This window comes from Lepisma saccharinum, chromosome 11 (genome assembly GCF_977018435.1).
Source record: "Lepisma saccharinum chromosome 11, izLepSacc3.1, whole genome shotgun sequence".
NCBI lineage: Eukaryota > Metazoa > Arthropoda > Insecta > Zygentoma > Lepismatidae > Lepisma > Lepisma saccharinum.
In genome coordinates this window covers 82979414-82993463 of record NC_139239.1, presented here as the reverse complement: position 1 = coordinate 82993463, position 14050 = coordinate 82979414, and the positions used below count along the sequence as shown (strand labels likewise).

Here is a 14050-nt window from a genome sequence, read left to right as displayed (position 1 = left end):
CACACAGGTCGACTGTAGGTCGAGTCCCAATTAGCCTATCTGAACAAAAAAATTAACTTAAAACCAACTGCTTTGCGGAAGGAGTGTGGAGTTTATACGTTCAACCTCCTCGAAATATCTTCGAACACGAAAATTATATTTTTTCTACTTCATTTATATGTCGATATTCAAATCGCAAAGCTCTCCATTCTTTTCCCACATACATAGTAGAAGTGTTACGTAAATAGTGGGCTCCAGTATGCTCTAATGAAAACTTTCGTGAACTTAAAAACCATGATGTAATAAGAATATAACTAGAAAGTCGATCGACGTTCATGAAAAATAAGTGAACATTAATTTGATTCTTCACTGCCAGTAATGGATAAATTCTCATCACGTACTTTATTTATTTTTGAAAATCATTATGTGGACCTCAAAGAACATATTTCAACACAGCATGTGTGTATTAAGCACGCACCTGCTTTCACAAACTGCCTCTTCTGTTTGATGGCAGCAATGTGCAACCAAAACACAAAATAAGAATACAACTTCACAAAAGCAAATACATTGTGATTTTTTTTTCGAGCTAATGCCAGCTGAAATAGGGTAACGTGTTGAACGTACTTCCATAGAAATCGTTCTCGATGGAATGTCTTCAGCTTATAAATTAATAAAATGTTGATGAAATCTATTTCATCCTTATGTACTACTCAAACCTTCTGAAACTTCTGTTTCTACTTCTATTTTGGTTATTTTAAGTAGTTAATAGTAACGATGAAAATTAATGATGAATTGATGAAAGAGATGATTCAACAAACCCACACATTCATGCCTTACCCAGAATTCGAACTTAGGACCCTTGACCAGATGGTGCACTACAAGATCTGGAATTAAAGGCAGTGTTTTTGTCTCCCAAAAATGTTTACATAATTTAACAGCTAATAATTTTCTGACCTTTTCAGGAATAATCAATTTGAAATAATGGGTGAAGCCAGAGTAAGCTTTGAAGAAAGGAAATTTATCCTAAAATGCTATTATACGTTTGAAAACGCACTTAAAGTGCAAAGGCAGTTTATGAAAGAGTTTCAAACATATCCACCTACGCGACTTACCATCACTCTAATTGAAACAGATGGAACTGTTGAGAATGTCAACAAGAAACGTTCCGGACGACCGCAGGCAACGACAAAGCCAGATAGGTTGATGGCATCGCCATAGTACAAGAAAACCTGTGCGGCAAACGGTCGTAAGATAGGAATTTCAAAATTACGCGTCCATAGCATTTTGTATCACTGGCATTGGAAGATTTACATTGAAAGATAAGTCCATTCTTTCAGTACAGATGATCTGGACCGAGTGTTCAGTTTTGTGAGTGTTACTTGGCAAGATGTGCCAAATGGATTGAATCAAGAAATTATCCAGACCTCACGCCGTTAGACCTTTGTATAGGGATACACAAAAGATAAAGTTTACGGTACAGAACCGTCAAGAGTGGGCGAACTAAAGGCAGCCATTGAACGAGAATTGGCACAAATGACGAACGAAATGATTCTTGATGTTAGCGATTGCTACGCTTTTCCAGCAGAGCCTGGATCACAACAGTCTTCAGTTTGGAAACGCGCATTGAAATAGAAAATCATTTATCTTTAGATTCTTTTACATTTTGAAAATTAACTGTGTATTAATAAACACTGATCATTCAATATGTGTATGCATTTCAATGGTTTGATTTTCGTTTTTTAGCGTCGCTTTTCTGCCACTTTTGGCTGATCGCGAATATGGGTATGAGTGATGATATGACGAAATTGATGAAGGGACACTCACAAAGAACATCCATGCCAGACCGGGATTTGAACCCGGGACCCATACGTCGTATCGCGCTGTGTTAACCACTCCGCCACGGAGGCCGACTTTGATTTGTTGCGTTGCGATGAATATGCACAATGCACAGGATAGATTTTAATAATTTATAGCGTCGAAACTAAGGACTTTCGAAGTTATGTTTATTAGGAATAGTTGCTTCTTTTCATGATGTCTGCCACCACTCAACTTTAGATATTCAGGTCACATGCATACGTAATCGCGTTATACATCTGGAGATCGATGGATAAACAACGGACAGGGACTCAGATTCCACCATGTACACATATTTCCTACGGAAACACACAGAGACAAATGAAATAATCCACACTCAAATTGCGTAGCGCTACACTGCGTTAGAGCGGATGCTTTCATTTGTTTCTGTGCGTTTCAGGCTTCCCGGTCAATCCATACCAAATGGTTCAGTAGTGGTTGCTTGACCATGTTTACAAGTAATGAAACCTCTACTTTACACACCTTTTCATCCTTTATGGTTATTAATTGGATTACTATGCAACTTGCATGATGTAACTAATAAATACAATAACTCTAATTACATGCTGGTTTAGTAAAACGTAATATTTATTTGTAACTACTATAATAACGTAAATTTGGCTGTTTTTTTACCAACTTTCCCCTGTTGTAACTTTGTTATCCATGGTATATCAAACTTAAAATTTTATAACAGGCACTCTTCACTGAATACACTTTATGCTGTAAATATCAAATTTTATTAGGTCCCCCACCAGAGCTATTGGGGTCCAAATTTTGAAAAATATGAAAAAACAAAAATGAGACGAGCTAAAACAAGAAAGAGAAAACCAGTAACAGAGCTAAAATATTTTCTACTAAAACCTTGGATGTATATCTTCCTTCTTAAAAATTATAGCTCTCATATTACTGTCTTTCTTGGATAAAATATCCTGAACTTTGATTTTAGTTCAAAATCGAATATCAGTTTTGTCCCTAGATTTCAGTCATTTGCATTATAGAGATGGTAAGAAAAAAAACGTACAGGACATAAGAATGTAGCTTGAAATGTACTGAAAATAATGTTGTTTTTACCGTAGCTTTCTAACCTCTTTCTTAGCTGAGTTATCAAATTTACGACAACTTTTGTAAAGGCCGAAAGTGCCGGAAGTCAAGAAAGGGAAATGGCCGCCATTTTTAAACGAAGTCATGTAAAAAAAGAAATAATGCCTTCTTTGTTTGTTCGTCTACCATTTGATATGGATTGACCCTTAAAGGAACCAAGTAGGACCCAGCTGTTACCTCGGTGTTTCAGTCCCTTAAAACTAACGGTAAGTAGTCAATTAATTAAGAAAAGAGTAAATAGCAAATGCTTTCCTTTTTCACAACTTCTCCGACGTTTGAAATAACAATAGACGTGTTTCACCTAACTTAGTTACAAACTGCTGAATTGTGGCTTCGAGCAGCCATGATTGATTTCAAGCGGGTGAGCGGGAGATTTGAATCTTCTTCAATATGGTACGTACATTGTGTAGTATTCGGTGTTTCAAACAGAAGCTCACGTTATTTCACAATATTTCCTTGCACATGACAAACAAAATTGGCAGCAAACAAGGCGGCTGTGAGCATCCTGACGTCACATGAAACCCACATAAATCAAAACGATGTTACTAATAAATACAATAACTCTAATTACATGCTGGCGAGTATTAATAAGAATTATAATACTCCGCGTTTAGTCAAGGACTAAAATAAGAGTAAATGGTGTGAGCGCTTTCCTCTTTCCCTCCCCTTGACATCTAAAATTAAGTGATTGCCCCTCTTGAGAACTCTAAAATTAACTACAAATTGAATTATTATAACTAGTGATGATTGAAAAACAAAAGGTTATTAGTTTCCGATGACACATGGTCGTTAACTCGATATTGTGAAGATGTCTCGACCTTAAATGTGTATAAATGTATTGTAATTGCACAGGAACTCTTGGACCGAGTCCAAATGATCATAACAGCTAAACAGATCAGCTATATAGACCGACTCTAAATTTCACGTGTACGATAACTTGGAGTAACATGATATATTAAAAAGAAAGGAAAGTATAATATCTGGCTACAGAAAACGTTTTCCTTTCGAACACACTTGAGTCATGTCAACTCTTACTTCTTCGCGTGGTTTAAAACTTACACAATTTCACTGAAATGCTTTCTTATAGAATTTATTCCTTTCGCAGTTTTAATACAGTGCATACACAAAATAATGGTGCGGTTTCAAAAGCTTATAAAAAAATATTTCTCACCTTACATGGGTGCAACATACACCTTCAGCAGCCGCAGCTGTCCAAGTTTCTTATGCGCTAAATACAATCCTTTAAGGTGTGCACCCTTGGTCACACGACACACATCTAAAGAATAGTGAAACTCATCCCAGACTTAGTGTATCATGTCTGCTGTAATGGCCTGCAGTGCATGCGTTACCCGATCAGGAAGTTCGTGGATGGACATGGGCAATGGTGATACATAAACGCTGCCTTTAACAACCCCACAAAGAATGAAATCACGTGACGTAAGATCCGTCGAACTGGGTGGCCAAGGGAGAAGGTTGTTTTCTCCATTTGAAAATGGGGGGAGAGGGGCGACTCCGTCCAGTTGTAGAATGTATCCATCATAATTGATATTCAGTCGAGTGTATTTTTTGTTTTTCTTGTGCCTGTGTATTATTTTACATTTAGCTTACTTCTCCATACGCAGTTTATCTTACCTTATATGTATTATCATATTGACAAGGGTTAGATGGCAGAGCAGCCCTTGGCTGAACCTCGCCCGTTTAATAAAGAGAAAAATATTATATAATCATTATTATCATGCTTGCTCTAGTCACTGACTTGGGGGGGAGGGGGCTTCACTTAAACGCCTTACGCACTCTTTCAATGTTGTCATCAGAAACACGAGGTCGGCCAGGACCCTGCTTGCCTTTACATAAATTGTTTCCATAAATTGTCGGTACCACCTGGTTATGTTATTCTCGCGTGGTGCGTCTATTTTAAACCTTGTACAAAACTGATGCTGCACTGTAATCGCAGATCTGGACACCTCAAAACGGAACACACAGAAAGCCTTCTGCTGCTGTGACGCCATCTTGGAAATTTTTCTCCGCGGCTTCCCAGTAGACCGAACTGCTGGTAGCGCATGAGAAACTTGGACAGTTGCCGATGCTGGCGATGTATGTTGTACCCGTGTAAGGTAAGAGATAATGTTTTTATTAACGTTTGACACGGCACCATTGTTTTGTGTATACCCTGTATATCAGCGAAAGGAAAATAATAAAAAATGGTTACTTCACTGTAACCAAATAACCAAAATAATCTTGTAATCTCAGTTGAGATTTGCCTACTTGTGCATAAACTGATCTTCAAAATGTCTATGCCTTATTGTACTAAGCAACAACTGAAAAAAAATATTGCACTTGGGGCAAATGGAAGCTCTTGTGCAATCTACAGTGTGACACAAACACATCGACAGCAGTTGTTTATTCAGTGAAAATGTGCGTCACGCGAAACGGAGGTAATTATCGACAGGTCTTTGAGAACGTGCAATGTGGAGTTTCTGATAATCATGTTGGACTCTGAATCCCGTCTGGGCAAAACATAATTTATTGAATGGCTTGACATTTGAAGGTATTCATGTTGTGCGATTGGCGCTGTGTAACACAAAGTATCTGTGTTTTTCAGATCACTCGAAATAAGTGTGAACTTAGGGGTGTGCTCACTCTGAGGATACAACTTCATCAATCTCTCCACTTGCTACTGCTGTTCGTGTTATCATTTTTTATTGTGTAGCCTGTATTTTTCATCCTTTCACGTGAAATAAGACTGGCAACCTTATATTGATTTGCTTTATTTTACTTCGCTTTTTGTGCCACTTTTGGCTAATTTGCGAAGATGAGGATGAGTGATGAAATTGATGAATGGATACTCACACGGGGGCCGGCCTGGCAACATTATATTCATGATTGTTTTCATTGTTGTTGATTTGGTGTTTTAAGACCACGTTATACACAGTAAGGCTAATCGGGACTGCACCTACAGTTTAAAGTGGAATCCGAACCACTATGTGCCTCCACCGGGATCCCTAGATTACAAGGCGACGACGATACCTCCGCGCTATCAGGGAGGTTTATATTCATGAGGATCAAGTAAGTTCGATGTCACTGGTTCTGACAGCAGATTACCTGATGATGGATAACGTGGGCGCCATTCGGCTCGGCACGTTAACTGGTCTCGCCACCGAAATTCCCGAGTTCGAGTCCCGGCCTAGAACAATATTTCTTAGTGCCTCTTCATCATTCATTATTTTGGCGATTAGCCAAAAGCGCCAGAAGAGTGACGCAACATAACAAAAATACAAATCTTGTTTGCTCTATTAAATCATTCGCTATGATAAGAATGACTATATCAAGTTTCATCTTCCTTACGCAGGTGCGAAACATAGGATGCGTAAGGCTTATGACAAGAACAAGAAGAAAATATATCCTATTATACAGCATTATCATTAATAAAGAAACTATTTTTATCTGATGTGGGATCATTGTGTACATACATTTTATTCATCTCTCGTTGTATTAAGTTCTCTAATGTCTACAATGCGTTGAATGGATGAACTGATCAAATAGACAATTAAATGCAAATATCCATACGGTATCCCGAATTCGAACCCAAACTTCTGAGATGTTAACCTGGTACATGGTCTACAGTTGTTACCATATCATATATCTAGATTTCGGTTCGTTTCAAACCTTCATCTGATCTTTGTAAAGAGTTGTAATATTTAAAATTTGCTTCGATTTTTAACACATGAAGTAGCCTATATTACCAAATCTGAGGATATATTTAGCTACAGGAATACAACAATTTAAGAGACTAAATGAAATAAAATACTCACGTGTTTGGTGACGTCCTGGTCTTGTTGAAAATTCTATGACATGTAGAGGAACTCCTCGAACAGACTTCTCGGACAAGGTGTAAATGCGAGTGATGTTTGGGCACCTTTTGTGGACGTCTTCGAGAACTTCGACCATCTCTTTGTTGTCATGATGCTTAAATTCAAAGGACAATCCAGCGTCGATTAATCCGAGACTAACGATTAAGAACAGAATTTGGAAACACGCCATATTGGACAGTTAAGCACTTCGTAATATGGATTAAACTCCCCACCGGCAGAAGATCCGGTAATGTCCCGAGCGCTGAATTTACAAACCGCCCGTGGTGAAACGGCAGGCCTTGCCAGCTGGTTTGTTCTTGATAAAGAAGGGTCCCCGTTCTGATACTACTGCAAGGGAGGGAGAACGCTGGCTTGCGTCATGCGTCGCGATAGACCTGCCATCTTTCGTGGGAGTTCTATGAGATCGATCAGCAGCAAAGAGTAGATACAAAAGGGGATTGCGCCTGCGCGTTCGCTTAAAGTTTCGCGTCGATAAGTACCTGTAACGTAAGAACAGGTTTGAAACATATGGTGCACAGGTGCTAAGCAAACGACAGACAGCTGTTACTTGTCCAACTATCCTCCCCTCAATATGTACTCCATTGATTTGAAAGATTTAGCTGAACAGATTGATTAGCAGAAATGGGGTCCTGGTGAAAGAAATGTCTCTCTGAAGGAAATCAATCTCGAATTCTATGAATTTAATTCATTTATTAACAGCTAATTTGTTCAAACATAGCAATAGGAAGCGTTAATGCCTCAGACGAACAATAATATCTGCTTGCTTCCAAGAGAATTCAATTTCTGGACAACAATCGGAGAACAATGGAAATAATTATTTCCAGAATTACGTCTCAATTATTTGAGTTCTGGGAACGTACGACTAAATTCTACACTATTTGATTTGATTTTGTGTTTAAGTCCACTTTATGCACAGTAAGGCTAATCGGGACTGGACCTACAGTTTAGAGTGTGATCCGAACCACTATGTGCCTCCACCGGGTATCGAACCCGGGACCCCTTGATTACAAGGCAACGACGCTACCACTGCGCCATCGGGGAGGCCACTAAATCCTACAATATTGTGCTTCTAACAAAATGCCTAACCATCTCTTCGAAATGAAAATGGAAAGGAACAAAATAATTTCTGAAGGTAAGTGGGGTGCTTCTCTGGTGGCCTAGTGGTAACGTCGTCGCCTTGTAATCAAGGGGTCTCGGGTTTGATACCCCGTGGAGGAATATAGTGGTTCGGATCCCACTTTAAACTGTAGATTGAGCCTCGATTAGCCTTGGACGCGTGCATAAAATGGACTTAAAAAAACTAAAGGCAGATGGATGGCATTGTGTAGACAGCTCAAGTAAATGCAGGTAACAATATGCAAAATATATGCAGAAGAGAAGTTTTATTAATTTTCCTTTAAGCAATAAAATTTCAATTAAGTGTTTATTAGTTATTATACATTTTATTGTTATTTAGGATACCTATTCCTGGGCCTCCTCGAAGGCGTAGTGGTAATGTAATATTGTAACACTTTAATCAAGTATTCTGGTTAAATACCCGGTGAAAGTACACACATTAAACTGTAGTCCTGATTAATCTATGAGTATAAAGTGGACTAAAAATAAATTTTTAACATCCAGCGTTCAGTCCTTCAAGTTATTTACGCTTTTCGCCAGGCCCACTAAATCCATGCACAATTTTTGGTTATATGCTTCAAGAATTAAATTTGGTAGGCCCTGCATCTAGGAGTGAGTCTGCTGTCAAGAACCATGTGAGTGACTACATGTGTTTTATTGGGTATTGTATCGGCAGTTCATCACATCACATCGCATAGTACTGTACAGAATGTTTCAAAAGTTGCACAAGCCAAAGTTCGGTCGGCTGTAACATGATAAAGCCTCGTCTATAGGGATATTTTTCAATACTTAACATGATCAGTTTACTCCATACAGAATATTCTATAAATTGGGAAATGGTGGAAGTCATTAGGTCATGATTAGACGTCTGATGACTGATGCAATGTTAATCTGCAATTTGCGACCAATATGGGCCTTATACAGCATTTGAAGGGTTTGATACTGACAATTGTATGGGTTAAGTGAAAAAGTGCAATTTTAAGGTAAGGTAGGTGATGCGAACATCGTGGAAATTCAGCTTTTCCAACGCGACACTTGTCTCCCGACTTGTGTGGGGGCCGAGCATTGTGTTGAATTATCGCATTTTTCCCTAAACGAACGTGACACATACGTGTACGTAATTTCTGCATCGTCTGCACGTAGCGCGAAGAGTTCACAGTTGCGCCACGTTCGAGACATTCAATGACCACAACACCTTCACTGTTCCAAAAGACGGTGATCATCATCTTTCCAGCTGATGGCTGGTCTTGAACTTCTTTGGACGATGTGACTCCGGATACCTGTATTCAATGGACTGTCGTTTAGTCGCTGGATAATAATGATGAGCCCATGTCTCAACTTCGGTGACAATACGACGCAGAAAGTCATCTCCATCCGCCTCATAACGCTCCAAATTTCGCTCACACATTTGCACGCGGTCCTGTTCCAAGTCGTTTGTCGGCTGACGAGGGAGAGGGATCTATCTGGAACACACTTTTTTGAACCCAAATTCGTCGTTCATGATGTGATTCATTGTTCCAAGCCAAGTGCCCAGAATGTCTATGATCTCCCTCCGCTTAATGCGGCGATTACCAGGAATCAGTCCATTAAGAAGTGGCAGCATTTCTCGAGTGGATGCAAGATGCAGTGCGATGCTTGTCTTTCAAATAAAAGTGACCGTGTCTCGGTTGTCCGTGTGTACAGTCCGCACTAATCTCCTGACCGTCAACGTCAACCCATTCTTCCCCGTAAACGACACGCATCCGACGGTGGATTTTGATAGGTGGAATATCTTACGCACTCAGAAATTCAATCACAGCACGCTGCTTGAACCGTACGTCGACATAGTCTGCTCCCACGTCAATGGCACTATCTGAAACAGAAAACATCGTCTGAGAGCACATTCCAAACTTTCATTTAAATGTAAAATCATAAATTTTCCTAACTCAATAAAAAAGTTATAGCCCAGGAGCAAACCTTATTGAACAACCCTCATATATACATATTTCGGCGGCTGGGGATTTGTTTCACACAAAAGGGTATATGCCGACCGAAACAAGTTTTCGTGCAACGGTCTTCCTCTTTTTGCCTTTTTTCTATAGCGTGGAGGCGGTACACACTCAAATTTGGTCCAATTATAACACCATTAAGCCTTGTTTCCATTATTATGAAAAAATATAAATATGCTGACCAAGGCAGTAATTTATTTTATTAAAAACATAAACTAAACGTAACGTTTTAACCTTCTAGCAAGGTCTTCATCAGACTCTGTATCAAGTACAAAACTTGCTAGAAGGTTGAAACGTTACGTTTAGTTTATGTTTTTAATAAAATAAATTACTGCCTTGGTCAGCATATTTATATTTTTTCAAATTTGGTGTGTCTCAGATTCATCACAAAGAAGCACGGACTCTGTACCCTCTCGAACAATTATTTATGACAGAAAATCTGCAAAAGATTGGGGTCACAAACAATAAATTTTACTGTATTCGGAGGAAATTTTCCTTTTCACAGCAAACGCACGGTCCCCATTTGAAACTTATTAACTTATATTATAAATGGAGCTCTATCGCTAATATAGTTTACTTTCTTATTTCTTCTAATGTGATCACGCTTGCACAACCACCAGGGGTGTGGGTGGAATGGGGGAGGAAACGGTACATTGATACGTGTACATGCCAGCAAAGAAGTGGATGCGCCTGGTTCCTGCTAGGGGATGGAGGCAACACAAACTCAAGGAGCCGGACGGTCGTGCCATCTGCACCAGTGGCGACTCGTGGAATTTGAAGGGTGTAGGAAGTTATGGTAAACAGACCGAGGAAAGTTTTTGAAAATGCGTTCAATTACACAGTGACATGTATCGCCTGTACCTTGGATTAGCCATTGGATTTGTAAGGTTAACTTTAGGCCCTCCCTGCCTGTCATGTGTGGATTAAGAACAGCTTTGCCAATACCAACCTCCTGATAAGAAAAGGTGCTGTTTCAACTCATAAATTACGCTAAATGTGATAAAATTATGCTAGGGTTTATTATTATTATTATTATTATTATTATACAATTATTATTAATTTATTATCATCATATTCTGATGACTGTAGTAGTTTTAAGTTCAATTATATTTTGCTATTTTCGATTTGTGAACTGCGTTATTGATTATTTATCGTAGTTAATCAACATTAGGAATTTCGACCATTCAGTAAAATGAGTTTAGCATAGTGCTTGAAAAAAGTTGAAGAAAATTCCATGACCGAAGGTAAAAATCCCAGTAAGGAAGTTGGTCCCCTGCGATTCTCCAGTTGCCAGAAGTGCTACGAGAATAGGTAGGCGGTCATACCAACACCACCCAATTTCCTTATCCCTCCTAAAATTTTTCACAATATCCTAATATATGGTCATTTGGGCTCTAAATTTATCCTTGCACTGTCCTAAATACGAAGTTACACCCTCCTGATGGATAATTGTGGACAAACTCCATGCTGTCTGTATTTTTCACTTGTACGTGAATATCTGCGGCATTTCATTGGTGTTGAACTGCGCCATTGTATAGATTAGATATTTCAGCATTCATTTCCTTTTGCTTGCAGTTAATTAGGCCCTAGTATTTTTCAAATAGTACATGCTGATAAACGCTCGGTCATGTTGTTTTTTTTTTTTTGCTTTTTTTATGATGTAGGATGTGTAATGTTGCTTCCTTTATCTGGACTGTAGTCCCTAAATTGGCCTTTCCCTCTATTTGCGCAGGAAATACAAGATATATTTAATTTCATTGGGTACTGAACATTTTTTAAAAAAAATCTTTCATTTGAGTGTTGCTTCCCTGAGGCGCAGCTACATGTCCAATTTTGTCTTATGAAACCAAAATATGATTTCACTCAAAGGTTCAACATCCAACACAGGTTCAGAAGCATTACTAAAGGCCAGACGAACAGTTATTCAACAGTGTCAATCTTTTAAGATATTTTAGTATTTAGTGAAGTGAATGTTTATGTAGAAATGTTAACAAAGTTGCTCTCATATTATTTTCCCACTTTATCACAACACGTACTACAGTCATGGAAAAAAAAATACTCCCTCCATAGACATTTAATAGCAGTAGGCTTGTGGGGGAAGTATTTATTTCCACGACTACACCCAACGGCAAAAGAAATGGTATGCGAATTGTCCTCCATTTTCTTCCAGTCTGTTTTCCACAATATGATGAGCATGATTTGAAATAAACGTTAGTAAGCAGAGGACATCTGCTTTGCATCAGTAGAATTCCATTCTTTTAAACAACACAGAACGTACGTAGAAAAAAAATGAAGGTAGTGCTGGACAATTTGCTTACTATTATATTTGCCGTTGGCTGTACAAGGGCATAGATCCTAAAGCACCCTGAGTTTTAGGTTTAGATACTAAAGGAATGTCTGTCCTGAATAATTTTTTTTTAAACCTGTGTAATTCATGTATGTAGACTGTGAGTTGTGATGCTACTAATACTTTCTGTTTTGATTTTCAGGTGAGCCCTATGACGTGACGAGACATCACGATGGTAGGCGCCCTGGTCAGTGCCGCTCCTGCGGTACTGTCACGTCTTGTCCTCCTCGGCCTGGTAGTTCTGGGTTCGGGCCCCTCCCCAGGCCAAGGAGGCGACATTGTGAGAACATTTAGTGACGCAGAAACTGAAAAATTTAACCACCTTGTTGTAGACCAGAACACTAGACGTGTGTTTATTGGAGCTGTGAATATACTGTATCAATTATCCCCGGATCTCGAAATGTTTGTGACCAAAGTTACAGGACCTCACGAAGATTCACCCGAGTGTTCTGTGATTGTCTGCCCTCCCAGTGTGAGCAAGAAATTGACTGACAATGTTAATAAGGCACTTGTGATCGACTACAGTACCTCACGGCTGATTAGTTGTGGTAGTATTTTTCAAGGAATACCCAGGTATGTTCCGTGAGGAATATTAAGAATATTTCAGACCTGCAACAAGAAGTGAAAGAGGCAGTGGTGGCAAATAATTCTACAGCATCCACTGTAGCTTTCATATCTCCTGGCCCACCGAATCGTCCAGTTTCCCAGGTGATGTACGTTGGTGTGACGTATACAGGGAACTCGCCATATAGATCGGAAGTTCCGGTTATGTCGAGCCGAAGCTTAGACAAAGAGAAGATGTTCAATATGGCCGAAACAGCCGTTACCATGGGCACAAGAATGTTTGTCAACTCTTTGGCTCGAGAACGATATCCAATAAACTATGTGTATGGATTCAGTTCAGGTGGATTCAGCTATTTCCTCATTACGCAAATCCGACATACAATCCCGCCTCCGTTCATATCCAAATTAGTTCGTGTATACCAGGATGACGAAAAATACTACTCCTACACAGAAATCCCAATAGATTGCATCAGTAGTGAAGGGGCTACCAGTGAACGTGCGAAGAAGTACAGTCTTGGGTTGTAACGACCCTATTTAAGAAGCAGTGAAGCAAGCCATCCATGTCTGACCACGAAGCACCTTGTGAATAGACAACCCAAACAGCATTGCAATTCTGCGGCTTGTATACCAGTCACGGGTATACATCTCTGTAAATTGAGTAGTGATGCCAAAGAGAAATACGAGATGAAGATTGTCGATCGTAATGTCTCGTGTTCTGGACATGCAATAATACTCGGTCCACGTTACGTTCCATTATATAATGTTGTTTGGGGAGTTTTATTACTTCCGCCGGGGCTGTAAACACTATGAAGGAATATTGCGCATTTAATCTTGTATGACAGAAATATCTGTATCATCAAAAGTAGTATGGAGTGTGCAGTAAGCGATGAGTTTAGTAGCAGTCAACAGTTAAAAGAAACTATGTTTTAAGAGATATATCGTACAAAAATGTACTATTTGATTATATTTCTAAATTTCATATACATTAATACCCCCATACAATTTACCTTCATTATAAACTTTTAAACTTTTGAAAATCGTACTTGGCCCGATAACCCGTGAGCCCCCCCTGGAGATCAATTCTAGCTACGGGCCTGACTACATCTGTGTATTTTCGTTAGATTTATGGTATTTCGTTAGTTGATATGAATAAAGTAAATAAATAAGACAAGTGGATGGAAGGAACTGGAGAATCGTTGCTACGGAACCATTGAAAAGATATCCATCGC

The 14050-nt window shown here is 39.1% G+C and overlaps 2 protein-coding genes across 2 annotated transcripts in view; one reads left to right on the top strand and one right to left on the bottom strand.

Moving 5' to 3' along the window:
* Positions 1-7197, bottom strand: part of LOC145994947 (carboxypeptidase E-like) — a 101411-nt gene extending 94214 nt beyond the window's left edge. The window contains exon 1 of the mRNA XM_083131463.1: positions 6747-7197. Within this exon, the coding sequence (XP_082987589.1) occupies positions 6747-6975 (229 nt within the window). The 5' untranslated portion in view covers positions 6976-7197. The remainder of the gene's footprint in view (positions 1-6746) is intronic.
* A 5232-nt stretch (positions 7198-12429) lies between these two features.
* LOC145995106 (plexin-B-like) lies at positions 12430-13346 on the top strand. The gene is given in 2 exon segments (XM_083131642.1): positions 12430-12828; positions 12831-13346. Coding segments are annotated over 2 exon segments (915 nt in total).
* Positions 13347-14050: the final 704 nt, after the last annotated feature.